The 19,601-nt window shown below is 46.4% G+C and overlaps 1 protein-coding gene across 2 annotated transcripts in view; it reads left to right on the forward strand.

Annotated features, from left to right (window-relative positions):
• EEF2K (eukaryotic elongation factor 2 kinase) overlaps positions 1-19,601 on the forward strand; it is a 63,651-nt gene that overhangs the window by 11,065 nt on the left and 32,985 nt on the right. For both annotated transcript variants that reach the window (XM_079944670.1, XM_079944671.1), the window contains exons 2-3: positions 3,262-3,574; positions 18,287-18,387. In XM_079944670.1, coding sequence (XP_079800796.1) covers positions 3,338-3,574; positions 18,287-18,387 — 338 coding nt within the window. In that variant the 5' untranslated portion in view covers positions 3,262-3,337. The remainder of the gene's footprint in view (positions 1-3,261; positions 3,575-18,286; positions 18,388-19,601) is intronic.

Consider the following 19,601-nt stretch of genomic DNA (forward strand, 5'->3'; position numbering starts at 1 on the left):
TTTTTTGAACTGTCTTCTTTCACTTAGCATCAGTACTTCATTCCTTTTTGTGGCTGAAGAGCATTCCGTTGTATATATAGACCACATTTTGCTTATCCATTCATCAGTTAATGGGTGTTTGGATGTTTCCCCTTTTGGCTATTGCGTGTAATACTACTATGAACCATATGTCACAAGTTTTTGTTGTGGACATGTTTGGGTATATACCTAAGAGTATAGTTGCTGGATCATATAGTAATTCTGTGTTTAACTTTTTGAGAAACTGCCAGGCTGTTTTCCAAAGTGACTGCACCATTTTACATTTCCATTAATAGTGTATGAGGGGGCTTCCCTGGTGGCGCAGTGGTTGAGAGTCCGCCTGCTGATGCAGGGGACGCGGGTTCGTGCCCCGGTCCAGGAAGATCCCACATGCCGCGGAGTGGCTGGGCCCGTGAGCCATGGCCGCTGAGCCTGCGAGTCTGGAGCCTGTGCTCCTCAACGTGAGAGGCCACAACAGTGAGAGGCCCGCGTATCGCAAAAAAAAAAAAAAAAAAGTGTATAAGGGTTTCCAGTGTCTCCCCATCCTCACCAACACTTGTCATTTTCCACTTTTAAAATTCTATCCTAGTGGGTGTGGCTTTGGTTTGTATTTCCCTAATGTCTAATGATGTTGAGTATCTTTTCATGTGTTTACTGGCCATGTGTATCTTCTTTAGAGAAACGTCTGTCCAAATCCTTTGCCTTTTTTTTTTTTGGCTGTGCTGCGTGGCATGTGGGGTGTTAGATCCCTGACCAGGGATCAAACCCGTGCCCCTGCAGTGGAAGCGTGGTGTCTTAACCACTGGACTGCCAGGGAAGTCCCCCTTTGCCCATTTTTTATTTGGGTTATTTGTCTTTTTATTGTTAAGTAGTATGAGTCCGTTACATAGTCCCTTATCAGACATGATTTGCAAAAATTTTCTCCCATTCTGTGAGCTATCTCTCCACTCTCATGGTGGTGTCCTTTGAAGCACAAAAGTTTTTAATTTTGATGATGTCCAGTGTATCTATTCTTTTGTTGCTTGTGTTTTTGGTGTCCTATCTAAGGCTTTGCCTAATTCAGTGTCACAAAGATTTTCTCTTATATTTTCTTTTGAGAGTGTTAGAGTTTTACTCTTATATTTAAACCTTTGATCCATTTTGAGTTAGTTTTTTTGGTCACACTGCGCAGCTTAGTTCCCCAACCAGGGATCAAACCCGTGACCCCTGCAGTGGAAGCACGGATACTTAACCACCAGACCTCCAGGGAAGTCCCCATTTTGAGTTAATCTTTGTATATAATGTAGGAAGGTGTTCAACTTCATCCTTTTGCGTGTGTATATTCACTTGTCCTGGCACCATTTATTGAAAAGAGTATTCTTTCCACATTGAATTGTCTTGGTACCCCTTTCAGAAGTCAATTGGCTGTAAATGTGAGGGTTCATTTTTGGACTCTCAGTTCTGTGTCTATCCTCATGCCACTATCACCTGTCTTAATTACTTTAGCTTTGTAGTAAGTTTTGAATTCAGGAAGTGTGATTCTTGTAACTTTTATGAGATTCTTTCGGCTATGCTGGGTCCCTTGAATTTCCATGTGAACTGTAGGACCAGTTTGTTAATTTATTCAGTGAAGCCACTGGGATTCTGATAGTGATTGGGTTGACTCTGTAGATCAGTTTTGGGAGTATTGCCACCTTAGCTATGTTAAATTTTCTGATCTATGAACACGGGATATCTTTACACTTATTTCGGTCTTCTTTCACTTCTTCTGACACGTTTTGTTTCTCGCTGTACAAGTCAAGCACTTCTTTTGTTAGCCAAGATATTTTATTTTATTTTTTTTGGCCGCATGATTTGTGGGATCTTAGTTCTCCGATCAGGGATTGAACCCGTGTCCCCTGCCATGGAGGCGTGGAGTCCTAACCACTGGACCTCCATGGAATTCCCTAGCCAAGTTTTTTTTTTTTTTTTTTTTGCGGTACACGGGCCTCTCACCGCTGTGGCCTCTCCCGCTGCAGAGCACAGGCTCTGGACGCGCAGGCCCAGCGGCCATGGCTCACGGACCCAGCCGCTCCGCGACATGTGGGATCCTCCCCAACCGGGGCACGAACCCGTGTCCCCTGCATCGGCAGGCGGACTCTCCACCACTGCGCCACCAGGGAAGCCCCCTAGCCAAGTTTTTTATTTTTTTGATGCTATTATAGATAAAATTGTTTTCTTAATTTCATTTTTGGATTTTTTCATTGATAGTATATGGAAATACTATTGATTTTTGTATCCTACAATGTTGCTGAACTCTTTCTTGACTATCTTTGCATGTCTTTGTGTATCTAGAGCTTCCTTTTTCTTTGTAAGAGTCACACAGTATTTCATGGTGTAGAAAAACTGTAGTTTATATAACAGGCCTCCATTGATGGTCCTTGTGGGCTCTTCCCTCTTTTTACTGTTACTGATTGTGCTACAGAGAACGCTCTTCAGGCCACTCACCCATTCCGGGGACGTGTGTTGAGTGCCTGCTCTATGCCAGGCATTCTTAAGGCAACAGGGCTACAGATGATAAAGAAGTTAAATGAGATGATTTTGGCTTGCTTGGGAAAATCTCTTTGAAGAAAATAAAACAGGGTGATGTGCTAGGGAGTGACTGGGTGTGTGTTTGAGAGGGGTTCTTTGAATTGAATCAGAGAGGATTTCTCTGGAGAGGTGACTTTTGAGCTGGGATCCAAATGATGAGAAGGACCCACTGTTGGGAGATTGGGAAGGTTGTTCCAGGCACAGGGAACACAACAAGTACAAAGGCCCCGAGGTGGAAAATGGGCCCCCAGTGTTCACGGAACACAAAGAAAGCCCATGGGCCTGGAGAGCTGCCAAGGCCGGAGGAGAGGTGGACAGGGGCCAGACTAACACAGGCCTGGTAGCCTTAAAAGGCGTTTGGATTTTGTTAAGAATGTGAAGAGAAGCTGCTGGAGAGTGTCAAGCAGAGAAATGATTTGATCTAATTTATGTTCTAAAAACATCAGCCTTGTGGCCTAAGAAGCATTTATTTTCTGTTTCAAGTGCTGAGTTCTTCAAAGTGGAATTACCGGGTGGAGGGGTTTGTACATTTAAAATGTTCCTAGACACTGCCTGCCAGTGTCTCCCCTAAAGGTGGAAGTAGTTTTCACTCTGAGGGTGCACGCTCCTTCCGTGCCAGGGGCATTCGGGGTGAGGTGCCCTGCAAGCTCTCAGCCCCTGGACCCCAGCACCCATTCTCTTTCTTCCTTGCAGGACCCTCACTGCTGCATTTGCCCAGTAACTCTGGCTGTGCCGCCCAGCCCTTGGGTAAGACGGGCGTCCCGGGAACATGGCAGAGGAAGACCTCATCTTCCGCCTGGAAGGCGTGGATGGCGGCCCGACCTCCCGGGCTGGTGATTCAGATGCAGACAGCGATGGTGAGGAGGGTTACTTCATCTGCCCCATCACTGATGATCCGGGGGCACACCAGAATGTTAATTCCAAGGTTAATAACTACTACAGCAACCTAGCCAAAAGCGAGCGCTACGGCTCCAGCGGGTCCCCGGCCATCTCCTTCCATTTCAAGGTGAGTGGTCCCCCCTCCCCCCACTCCCCCTGCCCAGCTCACCTGCCGTAGGGATGGGAGGTTGGGGTCGCTGGTTGAGGTTGTTTCCAAACTCTTGCCAGTGCGTAAATCCTGGATCTGAGGCTATGCCTATTAACCTGGGAAGATTTGGTTGTTTTAATATAACTTTCATTACTTTAGAACAGTGTTTTACGAATAGCTGCTCTGTACCCACTAGTGGGTTGTGGAAACCTTGGCCAGTTTTTTAAGACCCGGAACAGAACAGAATAGACTAGAAAATATTGGAGAGGGAGGTGGGAGGGGGAAAAAATATCAGAGAGCACTGACAGTCGTAAAGATATTTTAGGGACACGTACACACACGTTTACACACTCACATGCAGTGACCAAATTGGTTGTTGGTGACCAGGTTCTCCGACAGAGCGGTTGTGAAGTATTTTTATTTCATCCCTGCATTTGTGTGTATGAGGGTCTAGAGAAAGGATGTAAAATGTAGTTTTTCATGTTGGTTGTGGTCAAAAGAGCCACTGCTTAGAGTTGGGCATCCTTCTTCTGGATTGAGGAAGAGGGGACTTATTTTGTTAGGAATTTGTGTTCATACCATGGCAAAGCTGGTAAAGAGAAGAGGCAGAAAGGCGAACGTTATTGGACTTTTGTATAATAACTGGTGGTGAAAAAAAATTTTTAATGCAGTAATGTTATCCTTATTTAAGTTAATCCTCACAAACAGTAAGTATCCGTTTGTACTGTAACGAAAATGCCTATTACCACTTTGGGATTTGAAATTGAAGTCATTCTTCTCTAACTGCAGAATTAATCTGTTTTTAGAAAATTAATAATTCTAGTTCTCAGACAGTTGTATATTTTTCCTTTCAAGTCAGAGTTCTAGCTTAGCTCTCTCGGGCAGGCAGCTCCCAAAATAGGCCTGTGGGTCCCCTCTGAGGTTGGGGGGCCCCTGAAGGGTCAGGTTGCGGCTTGCCCTGCTTTCCTGTCCTAAGGTGGCTTCTGAAACACACACTCTGCCCCTCAGAGGGCAGCGTGGGAAGACAGGGGAGCAGCCTGGCGCTCCTGTCTGTTCCAGTAAGTCAGGAAGGCTCGCGGAAACGTGGATTCCTGCAGCCTCGTGTACCACGTGTGAGGAGATCCAGGTGCCAGAGGGGGCCGGAGGGGTCAGAGCTTGTGAAACACAAACCAACTCATGCTAACTCAAGTGAAAAAAAAAAGGGAAATTTATTCTAGCAGTCAAGAAGTGTTTCTTGAGACCCACAGGCAGAAACAATGTCTGGCCTCTCAGGGGACAGATGCAGGAAGCTGGAAGGCCACAGGACTGTCTCTCTCTGTCTCATTCCTCAACTCTCTTTGCCATTCTTTATTCTTCTCTGCACCTCAGTCTACACAGTGGGAAAATGGATCCCCCCAGCCCCAGGGTCCCCTCATTACAGACGGAGCCACATGCAAAGACAGATCTGACCTTCTTCCATCCCAGCTGTAAGAGGAGAAAAATCTAATCTGCTTGGCCCAGCCCGAGTCAGGCATCCTCTGTCTCTGGTCCAGTCAGTCACCTCTGGCCAGGGCACAGCATGGTGGGGCGCCGGGGATCACAGAACGGGGGCTGCTTCCAGAGAAGGAGGATCCTGGAGGCCTCCTAGTGGGGCAGACCCCTTAGAAGGGCTCCACCCACAGCTACCTGTTCAGAGGAGCCATGAGCGTGGTTTGGCCTTTTGGCAAACACTGAGTGGGTCCAGGAGCTGGAGGGTCTCAGACAGGGAGGGATGGACACAGTCTCTGACCACAAAACTCAGTATGGTAAATCCTTTAAAGGAAACACAGACGGAGTGATCCAGCAAAGGGAAGTTTGTCTATAAGTCTGGCTTAGGACGTGAGCTTCATGAGGGCAGGACCCTGTGGCCTCATCATTCATCCCCAGTGCCGTGCACACAGCAGGTGCTTTATTCGGAATCAGGAGAGGGATGAGTGCTGAGCTCACTTCACTGGGTGCGATCTTGCTAAAGGACAGATAGGGACAGATAGTCGGTATTTACATAAAACAGAAACCACTGTGGACCATTTGACAATAGTTATTAAAGTAAAAAATACTTATACCTCAGAGTTATAATTAACATAGACTATTACATTAGTTTCAGGTGGGGACGATTCTTTATTTGGTGGGACTGTCCCTTATATTGTAGGACATTCAGCATGTCTGACCCCTGCTCATTAAATGCCATATTCTCCCCTGCTCATCATGACAACCCAAAACGTTCCCCACCATATATTTGCAAAGCTCGCATGAAGAGGTACTGCCCTCAGTTGAGAACAAGTAACAAAACATTTGTACAGGGCTTCCCTGGTGGCGCAGTGGTTGAGAGTCCGCCTGCTGATGCAGGGGACACAGGTTCGTGCCCTGGTCCAGGAAGATCCCACATGCCGCGGAGCAGCTGGGCCGTGAGCCATGACCGCTGAGCCTGCGCGTCCTGAGCCTGTGCTCCGCAACGGGAGAGGCCACAACAGTGAGAGGCCCGCGTACCGCAAAAAAAAAACCAAAAAAACAAAAAAAAACCCACATTTGTACAAGTGTTCGGATTTACATATTCAAAGATGTGCTTTGCAGTATTGTTTGTAATAAAGAAAAAATGGAAACAGCTCAAAAGTTCCATTGAGAGGGGCCTGTTTAATTATAGACCATGGTCCTAACAGAATGCTGTATTTACATTCAAACAAAAATGTTTCTATGTGAATTGACTTTAAAACAGTGCCAAGAGGGGCTTCCCTGGTGGCGCATTGGTTGAGAGTCCGCCTGCCGACGCAGGGGACACGGGTTTGTGCCCCGGTCCGGGAAGATCCCACATGCCGCGGAGCGGCTGGGCCCGTGAGCCATGGCCGCTGAGCCTGTGCGTCCGGAGCCTGTGCTCCGCAACGGGAGAGGCCACAGCAGTGAGAGGCCCGCATGCCGCAAAACAAAAAAAAAACAGTGCCAAGATATACACAAGATATATTTTTTGTGGGGAGAAAACAAAATCCATGAAAAGCTCTTGGGAAAGTGCTGGTCCATAATAAGGACAAACAAAAATTAGTTATTTTTATGTGCTGTGAAGTAAAAAGCAAGTTGAAATATGATCCCACTTGTATCAAAAAACATAGATATACATATATTAGTATTTGCATAGCAAAAACTCATATAATGTTATAAAACAATTTAAAAATTACTAACGAGAAAAAGAAGGAATTTGCATCCAACAGTTAATGGTGATTCTCTCTGGGGGAGAGGGTGGTATCAAGGGGGACTTTGATTATCTACATGGTATATATTTTTAAACATTGGAACTTTTAAAACTACACGTATGTATTACTTCTGTGCGCAAAAGGATGTTTTTAGCAGAAGAAAAATAAAGCAGCACAGCCAGGTAACCGCCCCTCCCCTAAACAAACATTAGTAATTGGCTGTCCTTGGGCTTGCCTGGTGGCACAGTGGTTGGGAATCCACCTGCCAATGCAGGGGACACGGGTTCAATCCTTGGTCTGGGACGATCCCACATGCTGTGGAGCAGCTGAGCCCGTGAGCCACAACTACTGAGCCTGTGCTCTAGAGCCCACAAGCCACAACTACTGAGCCCACATGCCTAGAGCCAGTGCTCTGCAACAAGAGAAGGTGCAGCAGTGAGAAGCCCGCGCACTGCAACGAAGACCCAACGCAGCCAAAAATAAACAAATAAATAAATTTATAAAATAATTGGCTGTCTTTAAAACTCATCGATTCTGCAAGAGAAAGTTCAAAATCCTCACTGACGATGGTAGCTCATGGTCCGCAGGGCCCCGCACCTCTCCCTGCTCCTGCAGCAGGCTTCTCTGTTTTTTTCTGCGGTACGTGAACCTCTCACTGCTGTGGCCTCTCCCGTTGCGGAGCACAGGCTCTGGACGCGCAGGCCCAGTGGCCATGGCTCACCGGCCTAGCCGCTCCGCGGCATGTGGGATCTTCCCGGATCGGGGCACAAACCCGTGTCCCCTGCATTGGCAGGCGGACTCTCAACCACTGCGCCACCAGGGAAGCCCCAGGCTTCGCTTTTCACGCCTCTTCCTGAAACCTCTTTCAGTTGGGTCTGTTAAAATGATTGTTCAGCCTCCCTAGACGCCCTGCCCTGGCTATCGCCTTGGCATTCCTTGGGGCTCGTAGCAGACCTTTCTGTGCATCTGTCATTCTTGAATGCCATTCTGTTTATGAGTCAGCCCCTGACCTCAAGGCCAGGGGCTGTGTCCCATCGCACTTCATCCCCAGTACTCAGAGGAAGGGCTGTTTAAGGGTGAGATGTAGCTCTTGGCTGCCCACCGTCCTAGGTGATCGAAGCGAGGCTCTATGGGGTTCTTGTTGCCAGTGGTGACTTCAGAGGGAGATGGCAGCTCAGTTTTCCAGACCTCACTCTCCCTGGCACTCAACAAACTGAATGTGTTTTTTCATTTACTGTTGACATGGCAACTGAGTTGTTTAACCAAAATGGCTACCTGGCATTCCTCCAAGGTGGCGTCACCCTGGCAGGTACCAGGCGTGTATTGTGAACTGTTGAGTTTGTCACTGTCAAGGCCAGGGCGTTTTGCCTGAGTTCCCAGGGGGATGGTGGCAGAATCGTTTAGGGGGCCACGCCCTGGGTAGCATGTCAGGCAGCCAACCAGAGGATGTTTATACAGTTTCTCATAACGTGGGAAAGTGCTTCTGTTCTGGAGTTAATTTTAAAGAGCAAAATATAGAGTATGATCTAGTTCTGTAAACACACACACGTGCACACACACACACACACACACACACACAAAACAAAACCCTAAAAGGAAGTCCATCAACACGCCAACAGAGATTGTCTTAGGATAGGATCATTTTTTTTCTACTTCTGTGCCATGTCTACATTTTCTAGAATAAGCATATGTTTTCAAGTTTTTAATAAAGTGGAAAATTTTATTTAAAAGAATTGTTTTCCTGGTCTGAGAATATCTTGGGGATCATTCCAATTAGCACATATAGAGCACCTGTTTTTTAAGTGAATTAAGTTGTATTCCATCACAAGATGTACATGGGTTTATCTAGCCAGTCCCCCTCTTTTTAAAAAAAAAAAATTATTTGGCTGTACCGAGTCTTAGTTGTAGCACCTGGGATCTTTGTTGCGGCGTGTGGGATCTAGTTCCCTGACCAGGGATCGAACCTGGGCCGCCTGCATTGGGAGCGTGGAGTCTTAACCACTGGACCACCAGGGAAATCCCTAGCCAGTTCCTCCTCTTGAGGGACACTTGGGTTGTTTCCTTTTTTTCCTATTACAGACAGTGCTGTAATAAATCTATACACATATCTAAACAAACTTTAAAATACATGTATTTTATAATATGTAAATAATATACCTACATGGTAGAAAGAATTCAACCTGTACAAATGGTAAACAGTGAAAAGTAATCCTCCCACCTCTGATCCCTGTTTCCCTGGGGGATGTCCTTCCAGAAATGTTCCTTGTGAGTGTAAGCATATGTACGTACGTGACTCTCTTCCTTTCCTTTTTCGCAGAAATGTTAGTTGACCGCAGACCTGTTTTGCACTCCTGTGCTGTCTTCCCATATTGGCACATATGAACTGACATCAGCTAGAACTTACATAACCGGCACTGTGGATCAGGCAGGCCCGCTTTACGTGTTTTACTCATATCAACTCATTGAATCTGCACAGCAGTCCTCTCAGGATCGGTGTTTTGACAGATAGTAAAACTGAGGCTCTGAGAGCTTAATTGCTTGATGCTTCCTGAGTGCAGTATGTTGTCTTGCTTATTTTGTTTTGTTTTTCTAATGGCCGAATATCATGGCATTATCTGGAAGCACTGTAATACATTTAGCCAGTCCCTCCTGGGTGGGTGTGAACGTCGTTTCCAGTCTTTTGCTACCACAAACCGCTTCCGTAAGCATCTCTTACGTGTGTCTCTGACATGTGCGTGTGTCCTGGTGCCCACTCGGGGGTGCGCCTGCCAGGTAAATCCCCAGAGGTGGAATGGCTGGAGCAAAATGTTTGTGGGTTTAAAACTTGGCTAAGCATTGCCCATTGCCCTTCAAAGAGGTTGCACCGGCATTGGTGCTCCCGTGACGCATGGGCATGCCTGCTTCCCACGCCCTTCTTGGTAGACTTTGGTGATTAGACTGATACTTTCAACCCGCCCAGCGTGGCTCTAACAGCTTGGTCAAAGTACAGCAATCGCCCCAGAATGAAGTGGATGAGCGTCTGATGACTCACTGGGAAAAGAGGCGTCCCTGCCCACCCGAGCCCGGGGAGACCCCAGCCTCGCATCTTTGGGCTTCTGCCCCTGCCCACTGACCACAGGAAACTCTGTGCATACGCAGAGGTGGTGACCATTTTGGTACTTTGCCCAGTGCTCTGGGAATGCAGAGTGGGAAAGAGAAGCTTAGGTGTCCTGGGTCCAAAAAGCTTTGGACCTCCAGCAAAATAAGGGCCTGCTGGGCGGATGAAGGAAAAAGATGTTGCATCTGGCATTGGGCAGGAAGCCGTCCGTGACCTGGTGTCTGGAAAACAGGAGGAGACTGAAGAGAGTCAAGCCTGGCTGGAGGGACTCATCTTTATGAAGCACGTGGTCCTTTATGGAATATGCTGGATATTCATTAACAGGGGTTCCCTTTCTTTAATTTTATTTTGTAAATTTTTTAGCAGCTTTATTGAAATATAATTTACATACCATACAATTTAGCCATTTAAAATGTACAATTCAGTAGCTTTTAGTGTATTCATAAAATGATGCATCCGCGTCACCACAACCAATTTTAGCTCATTTTCATTACCCTAAAAGAAGCCCATACCTCTTAGCCATCACCCCCAGTATCCCCATCCCACCCAGACCCTAACAGCCCTAACGTTATTTTCAGTCTCTATGGATTTGCCTCCTCCAGACAGTTCATGTGAGTAGAATCATACAATATGTGGCCTTTTGTGTCTGGCTTCTTTCACTTAGCACAGTGTTTTCAAGGCACATCCATGTGGAAGTGTGTGCCAGTACTTCGTTCCTTTTTATTTTTTATTTATTTATTTTTTTTCAGTACGCGGGCCTCTCACTGTTGTGGCCTCTCCCGTTGCGGAGCACAGGCTCCGGACGCGCAGGCCCAGTGGCCATGGCTCACGGGCCCAGCCGCCCCACGGCATGTGGGATCTTCCCGGACCGGGGCACGAACCCATGTCCCCTGCATCAGCAGGCGGACTCTCAACCACTGCGCCACCAGGGAAGCCCCATTCCTTTTTACTGATGATGGATGTACCAATTTCGTTTATCCATCAGTTGATGCACGTTTGGGTTGTTTCTCCATTTTGGCTGTTTCGAATAATGCTACACAAGTCTTTGTGTGACCATGTTTTCCTTTCTCTTAGGTAGGTACTTGGCAGTGGAATTGCTGGGTCATATGGTAACTCTTGTGTTTGGTCCACATTCTTGAGTCCTGGGTCTTCCATTTCATGGTTGCTGTAGCTCTGAAGGCAAATCACCTCTGAGCCTTGGGTACCTCGTCAGTGGACTGGGAACTATCCTACCTGCTTGTCCGTCCTTGGCAAGGTTACCGTGAGGTGCCGGCCAGGATGCTGTCTGAGGAAAGACTTCCAGGAGACAGGGCGCTTTGTCATCCTAGGGAATGTTATTGCTTTGCTGGTTATTGTTCCCATCCTTCTCTTCCTGTCCTCTCTAGCCGTGACTCTGAATCCCACTGGTCAGGGAAGATGACCTGCAGCTACTGTTTTCAACAGAGAGATTTCTTGAGGATTTTTAACTTTGTTTCCTTTATAATTATTTTATTGCTTATAGAAGTAATGTATGCTCCTTGCAGAAGACAACTTTGAAAGTGCAGATACAATTGCTGTTAAGGTCTTGGTGTGTATTTCCGTATAAATACAGACACGACTAAATAAACAGGGACTTTTCCTTACAATAACAGGATTTTGCTATATACGTTCTCTAATAACCAGTTTTTCCTCAGCAATCAAGAAATGGTGGGCTTCCCTGGTGGCGCAGTGGTTGAGAGTCCGCCTGCCGATGCAGGGGACATGGGTTCGTGCCCCGGTCCGGGAGGATCCCACATGCCGCGGAGCGGCTGGGCCCATGAGCCATGGCCGCTGAGCCTGCGTGTCTGGAGCCTGTGCTCCGCAGCGGGAGAGGCCACAGCAGTGAGAGGCCCGCGTACCACAAAAAAAAAAAAATAGAAAAAAGAAATGGTACGTATCTTTCCACATCAGTAAATGTGGATCTAGTCCATCATTTTTTTAGGGGCCCCATGGCAGCCCGTTGTATAGATACGCCACAGTTTCTTTAAGTATTTCCTTTTGTGGGATCCTTAGGAAGTTTCCAGGTTTTTGCTATTATATTCCGTGCTGGGTTCCATGGAAATTGCACGAAACCTCTAAATGCGTGTGGCCCAGAGTGGGGCAGCCACACAGTGGTGCGGCCTCTTTGCATCCCAGAGCGTGATGTGCACCTCCACTTCTTTTACTTGTCCTTGGCTGTGGTTTAAGCCCTTTACTGTCGGTCAGGAGGGGTAAGTAGGGCTGACTTAGGGCTGTAGTTCTTAAATTCTACAGAAGTGATGATGGGGAAAACATATTTTATAACATCTGCTTACTGAATGTAACAGTTGATGTTTCAAGAAGGAAGCTTCGGGCTTCCTTGGTGGTGCAGGGGTTAAGAATCCGCCTGCCAATGCAGGGGGCACAGGTTCGAGCCCTAGCCCGGGAAGATCCCATGTGCCGTGGAGCAACTAAGCCCGTGTGCCGCAACTACTGAGCCTGCGCTCTAGAGCCCGCATGCCACAGCTGCTGAGCCTGTGTGCCACAACTACTGAAGCCTGCATGCCTAGAGCCCGCAATAAGAAGCCACTGTGATGAGCCCGCAATAAGAAGCCACTTATTGCTCCGCAATAAGAAGCCACTGTGATGAGAAGCCTGCGCACCGCATTGAAGAGTAGGCCCCGCTCACTGCAACCAGAGAAAGCCTGCGCGCAGCAACGAAGACCCAACGCAGCCAAAAATAAAAATAAATAAAATAAATAAATTTTAAAAAAGAAGGAAGCTTCAAGGAGCTACTGGATGCTTCATGTAAGATCCAGAGGCTTTGACTGCTGTGATAGTAGTAATAAGAATAGTGATATAAAAACGGCAGCAGTAGCTGATAACATCATGTGTGCCAAAGAGATTGCAAACACATTAGCCACACATCTGGTCTCACTCCTGGCATATTTCAGGAAATTTACTATTATTATTAATTAATTATTTAGTTAGTTTTATTTTATACTCTCAGGCTCTGAGGAACCAAAGCCATTCTGTTCTCTTCCCAGGATTATGTTTTCCTCTTTGTGAAACCGCCTGTTTTATGTAAGAATAATTAGTCCACTCACCAGAGTTTTAGGCTCTTTGAAGCTAGAGAACGTTAGAGCTGTCAGGGCCTTAAGGTCATCTAACCCAGTGATCTTTGTTTAATAGCGTTGACTTACACATGCAACGCCTGAACACATTCTCATAGTAAAAAAATGAATGTAGATGAAGATGAAGTCACCTTGATCAGCCTCTTATCTTCTTCTATTCCCAGAGATAACCATTGTGTCAGTTTCGAATAATCACTTTTCAGACCTTTTACATTTATTTTTATCTTTAATTTTTATTGAAGTATAGCTGATTTACAACATTATATTAGTTTCAGGTGTAGAACATAGTGATTCAGTATTTTCAAGGATTATACTCCATTTAAAATCATTATAGGGGCTTCTCTGGTGGAGCAGTGGTTAGGAATCCTGCAATGCAGGGGACACGGGTTAAAGCCCTGGTCTGGGAAGATCCCACATGCCGCGGAGTAACTAAGCCCAGGTGCCACAACTACTGAGCCTGCACTCTAGAGCCCACGAGCCACAATTACTGAAGCCCGAACACCTAGAGCCCGTGCTCTGCAACAGGAGAAGCCACCGCAATGAGAAGCCCGCACACCGCAACGAAGAGTAGCCCCCGCTCTCTGCAACTAGAGAAGGCCTGCGCGCAGCAACAAAGACCCAATGCAGCCAAAAATAAAATAAATAAATAAATTTATTTAAAAAATTAAGTCATTATAAATATTGGCTTTATTCCCTGTGCTGTAAAATTTTCAGACCTTTTAAGATGTATTTATATATAAATGTACATTTATGCATATATCTACAGACACACATATCCTTAGAAATCTGTGGTATTTTTTTCATATATATATTTATTGAAGTAGAGTTGATTGACAGTGCTGTGCCAATGTCTGCTATACAGCAAAGTGACTCAGTTACACACATAGAGACATTCTTTTTCATATTCTTTTACATTATGGTTTATCCCAGGAGATTGGATATAGTTCCCTGTGCTATACAGTAGGACCTTGTTGTTTATCCATTCTAAATGTAATAGTTTGCATCTACCAACCCCAGTCTCCCATTCCACCCATCTACCCCCCCATCCCCCTTGGCAACCACAGGTCTGATCTCTGTCTGTGAGTCTAAGAAATCTATAGTACTGATTTGTGGGTGTCCTCCACCAGTAAATGGTGTCATGCCGTTTGCTTTCTTCAGCACCTTGCTTTTTACCCCCAGACAGTAGGCCTTAGAGATTGCCCATATCAGCATCGTCATGTTTTTAACGGCTGCATGCAAGTATGCCAAGTGTACCTAAATCATCCCCCTGTGGACTGGCAGGTTGTTTGTAATGCTTGCCTGTTACATAGCGTTACGAGCACCGACCTGAGCACACCTGGGTAGGTGATCAGAATGGCTGGGTCAGAAGTCAGTGAAGAAGGTTCATAACCACTGGCCGACCATCTGGCATAACCAGATGGCCCTCAAAGGTGGCAGTACCTGCTTCCACTCTCCTCACAGTGTCTGAGAGCACTCACTTCCAGGTCCTCCGTAACCACCTATTTTTCCTAACCTGATGGATAAAATAGTACCAGTGATTTAAGTTTAGCTGAGGTTGTTCAACCGTAATGAGCACTGTGTGCTCAGTGAGCCACTGTTTCTAGTGGGAGCATGTCTGCCCCACGGGTGGGGACAGGAAAGAAGTTGACCACCAGTAGTCAAAATATTCTTCATTGTCTTTTGTAAATGAGGAAATAGAGGTTCCCCAAGTTCGTCAGCAGTGGGCCGGAACCAGAGCTGAGGGAACTGAATCTTAGTACAGGACTTTTTTTTTGCGGTACCCGGGCCTCTCACTGTTGTGGCCTCTCCCGTTGCGGAGCACAGGCTCCGGACGCGCAGGCTCAGTGGCCATGGCTCACGGGCCCAGCCGCTCCGTGGCATGTGGGATCTTCCCGGACCGGGGCACAAACCTGCGTCCCTTGCATCGGCAGGCGGACTCTCAACCACTGCGCCACCAGGGAAGCCCAGTACAGGACTTTTTATATTGTGCTTAAAAAAAAAAAGTCACTTGCATTAAACCCACCTGTTGCCAGTAAGGTGTGGCTTGATTTTTTTTCTGGGTTTGTAAAAAAAGGTAATTCTGAGCCTGTGAAATAACATGCCCTCTAATTCTGAAATACTTTTTTCCTTGACTGTTTTTTCTGGTTGCTGCCGTAGCATCCAGCCAGCAGGTAATTTCTGTCGATAATCCTCATTGAATGGGGGGCCCTGTCTTTGGTTGCTTAGGGCGCGTCTTAGTCACCGGTTGAGAGAGGTACACTGAGAAAGTCATGTGTCTCAGGCAGAGAAGAGGGCGCTTGTACAGACATGCTCAGAAGGGCGGCCTGCTGACTACTCAGAACTCAGCGGGCTCCTTGACAGGTGGGGGTCAGAAGGCCATCCCTGCCATTCGCAGCAGCTGGAATACAAGAGGGGACTGTGGCACTTTTTTAAAGTACAGAAATCCAACAACTGCTTTCGTCGTAAACATGTCTACTGCAGGGTTATGTGTAACAGGGAAAAGGCAGTGACAAGCTCAGAGTCTTACTGTGGAGAACCACAGGTGAACAGTTAAATCAATAATGATTAACCCATGCAGTGGATTGTTACACAGCTGTTACAGCTAACTTGTAAATTCATGATGTGATGTTTGTGCCAAAAAATTTGAGTGATTTGTTCTTTGCTTCTTGGAGTGTAACCTAGGAGAATCTTTTTGGAGGGGAACTCCAAATTTCTAAACTTTGTGATCCAGTGATTACACTTCCAAGAAGTATGTCCTACTGAGCTCTTGCACAGGTGCACAGAGATTAGATAAGAGGATGGTCCCTTTAGCACTGTTTATACGAGGGATTATTAGAGAGAATCTATATAACCATCAACTGAGGTCTGAGAAACAGCTTAAGGTACATTTATATAATTGTGTATCGTACAACCATGGAAGGGAAACGAGGTCGATCCAGCCTGCCTGTACGTATGACATGGAAAGGCTGGGTCCAGGATCCTGTGTTAAGTGGAGAAACGTAAGATGCAGAACACAATACCGTCCCAGTGCTCTTAAATTCATGTGTATGTTAACAAATGCATAGGAGGAAACCTGCAGAATATCTAAATCAACTGTCAGCTGAGGTTTTCAGAGGAGTAGAGGTTAGAAAGGACGGCTGCTTTCTAATTCAGAATTCTGTAGTACTTGTACTTTTTTGTAATAAGCAGATCAAACATTTGGAATCAGGGAAAAAAATCAAGATCACTAAATAAAGAACCAAGTCCCATTGACCCACTCTCCTGAAAAGCTGTAAGTTATATTTGCAGTGTGATTCCAATTTTATTTAAAAATGCACGTAAGGGATCTGGAAAATAACTAGTCCAAAGCATTGATGATAGTTGCTCTGGTGGACGGCACGTGGCAGATTTGAATTTCATTGTCTTCTGTATTTTCCAAGTGTTTTCATTAAGCATGAATTACCTCCAAATAGGAAGCAAAAAATTATGGGCTTCATTTTTAGACTTTGCAGAGATTAGAAAGCCCCAGTAAGGGAGCCCTGGGCCGTGTTCGTGCATGTGTGTGTGCGCCTCATCTCCTCTGAGCAGGCTCTCAGTGATGGAGCCTAGGCCGGGGGCATGCGCTGGGAGCTGTCCTGTTTGCACCCAAGTCCGTGGAAGAGCTCCTAAGAGCTGGTCCAGGAGGCTGAGGGATGCCATTGTGGGGTGGGGAGGTCTGGAATCTGCCAGGCCCAGGCAGTGGCCAGCCCACGATCCAGACCCTCCCTGTGGCTCAGGCCTGTGGCCTGGAAGGGAGGTTTGGTCTCACTGATTCCTCTGTAGAGGCTGTCGGGCAAAGGTTCAAGCTCTACAGGAAAAGATGGAGAGGGTATTGCTCCCCAGTGTGAGAGTCGGAGTGTTTGTTTGGAGGGGACAAGAAAGGAGTCCACCTTGGGATTATAAAAACAGTAAAATGAGCTGCTTTTTTTTTTTTAATATTTATTTACTTGGCTGTGCGGATCTTTGTTGCGGCACTCGGGATCTTTGTTGTGGCGTGTGAACTCTTAGTTGTGGCATGTGGGATCTAGTTCCCTGACTAGGGATCGAACCTGGGCCTTCTGCATTGGGAGCGTGGAGTCTTAGCCACTGGACCACCAGGGAAGTCCCAAATGAGCTTCTTAAAACAAAAAACTGGGGTCGTACTATGATGCTGTTGAGAATCAGCATGTTCTCTCCATAACGTGCCTTGCTCATCTTTCCCAGTTAGTACCCTTGAAGCCCCGTTCTTAACAGGGTTTGAACGTTTGGGGACATGTTTTCGGGCAGCACAACAATGGAAGGCACTGAGGCACCAAATGGGTGGAAGGCAGGGACGCTGAACCTGCAACGGGCAGAGCAGATCTGCACAAGGAATTGTCCTGCACCCCCAGGACCTTGGAACATCTCATGGGAATCTGTTCATAATTAACTGAGAACTTAGCACTTTGTTAATGTAGAGGCAACATATCTTTTGCATAGTTTGATATACTCTTGAGTTTAAGAAGGTTAAATTGTCTGTGAATTTCATTTAGGGCAGTAAAATGGGGTGTATTTATGATTTATACAATATTTATGAAAAGGTGACATTGGGCCTGATAGAGTCCAGAATTCCCACCATAAGGCGGTTTAGCATTTTAAATGAATAGAGTCAAAGCGTAGTAACCACTCCCCACAGACGTCTGGGATGAATTCATTTTGCACGATCACAGTGATACCTCTTGTACACGTATGTTTGCACACTTATGTTTGTATTTCTAGAGGATACATTCCTAGATGTAGAATTGCTGGGTCAAAATAAAGGAATACAGTTTTTCCATTTTCGTACATTGCCAGATTGCCTTTAGAAGAGGTTTATACCCACTGACAGTACGTGAGAACACCTGTTTCCCCACATCCTGGTCAGATGCGTCATTACCAGCTGTTAAAATGTTTGCCAGTCTGAACAAGGTGGGATGGGGGACTATCATCTTATTTTCATTCTCAACTTTTTGATAACAAGTGAAGCAGTATGTGTTTTCTATACATATTATGTTTCTTCTTCGGTTTTGTAGTTAAGACAGGTCACTTCTGGCGGTGGGAAAGCTGGGCCCATGTGAGCTGGGCCCATGTGAGGTCTTTTGGGAACTATGTTCCTGCAAGGATAATAGATGGGAGTGATTCTCTCCGACTGATGCTGTCTGCCTCCCCAGAGGTTGGAGACACTGGGAAATCACAGGGTGAAAGGAGCTGCCCTGCACTGTCCCAGAAGCCCCTGGTCTGGACCTAACACTCCCCTTTGCTTCTGCAGGAAGCTTGGAAGCATGCAATCGAGAAGGCCAAGCACATGCCTGACCCCTGGGCCGAGTTCCACCTGGAGGACATTGCCACGGAATGCGCCACACGTCACAGGTCAGTACCTCGTCTACAGACACTATATGACCCCAGTCCACAAGGAGTCCTTGGGGTTTGGGTCCTCCTTCTGCTTAAAATCAGTGAGGCTTAAGTACCCTTGGAGATCAAGGAAAAGGGAATATAATAATAATAATATCAGCCAGTATTTGAGTATTTACGCATGCTCAAGGCATTGTGCACGATCTCATTTAATCCTTACCGTGTGTATTTAATCCTGTAAAGTGTGTATTCTACAGGCTAGACTGAGCTATGCTGCAAGTACAAATACCCCAAGGGCTTTATGCAACAGAGGTGCGTTTCTTGCTCGTACGAAGTTGGGTGAGAGTTGAGTAACTCTTCAGGGCATCTCAGGGATCCAGGCTGCTTTTGTCTTGTGGCTGCATCATCTCAACACATGACCCCACAATTGCTATCAGAGGGAAAGAAAGCAGACCAGCCTTTCAGTGCCTTGGCCCCAGGAAGATTCACAAAACAGAGCTGGGAGGGTCTAGATTTCCTATTTGAAAAGGCAGAGGAAGGAAGAGTGTTCTCAGGGGGTTTCAGGAAGAAAAATAAAAACAACAGAACGCTACCACCAACATAATAATAAGGAGGACTATGGTGATGATGATGGGGTCCTTGTTTACTGAATGTTCCATCTGCGAGGTACTGTTTACGCACTCTATATGTATTTACTCATTAAATAAAGTCTGCAGTCGTTGTGTCAAGCCTTCGGCACTCCTTTGAGGATCTGATGAAGCCATCTCAGAAAGTTGCACGCATATGTCTTATTTGACTCATAATTTTAGAAGACTCATGGATCTGCCCTGGGGCCTGTCCTGTGTCCTATGACCTCTGTAGACCCCTCCAGCTCTGACTCATCCAGGTGAACCCCGTGAGTTCCCTCAGTTGCCCCAGTGGAGAGAGAGGTTTGAACAGGGTCACCCAGGTAGTTAATAAGATAACTTTCTGACTCAGATCAGTGTCTGTGAATTAGTCAGGACTCTTTTTCAAATGCAAGTGACAGAAACCCAGTTCGCAGTGGCTTAAGCATAGAAAGGAACGGTTGACTCATCTACGTGGGCTTCACGTATGGCTAGTCCCAGCTGCTCCAAGGGTGCTTTTGGCTCTGACCCCAGATAGACTGTCTTACATCAGTGGCACACACGGCTCCTAGGAGCCCCACATGTCATCTCACTCAGTGGGAAAGGATCTTTCTTTCTCGATTTTTT

The sequence above is a fragment of the Stenella coeruleoalba genome (assembly GCF_951394435.1).
Source record: "Stenella coeruleoalba genome assembly, chromosome: 15".
Classification (NCBI taxonomy): Eukaryota; Metazoa; Chordata; class Mammalia; order Artiodactyla; family Delphinidae; genus Stenella; species Stenella coeruleoalba.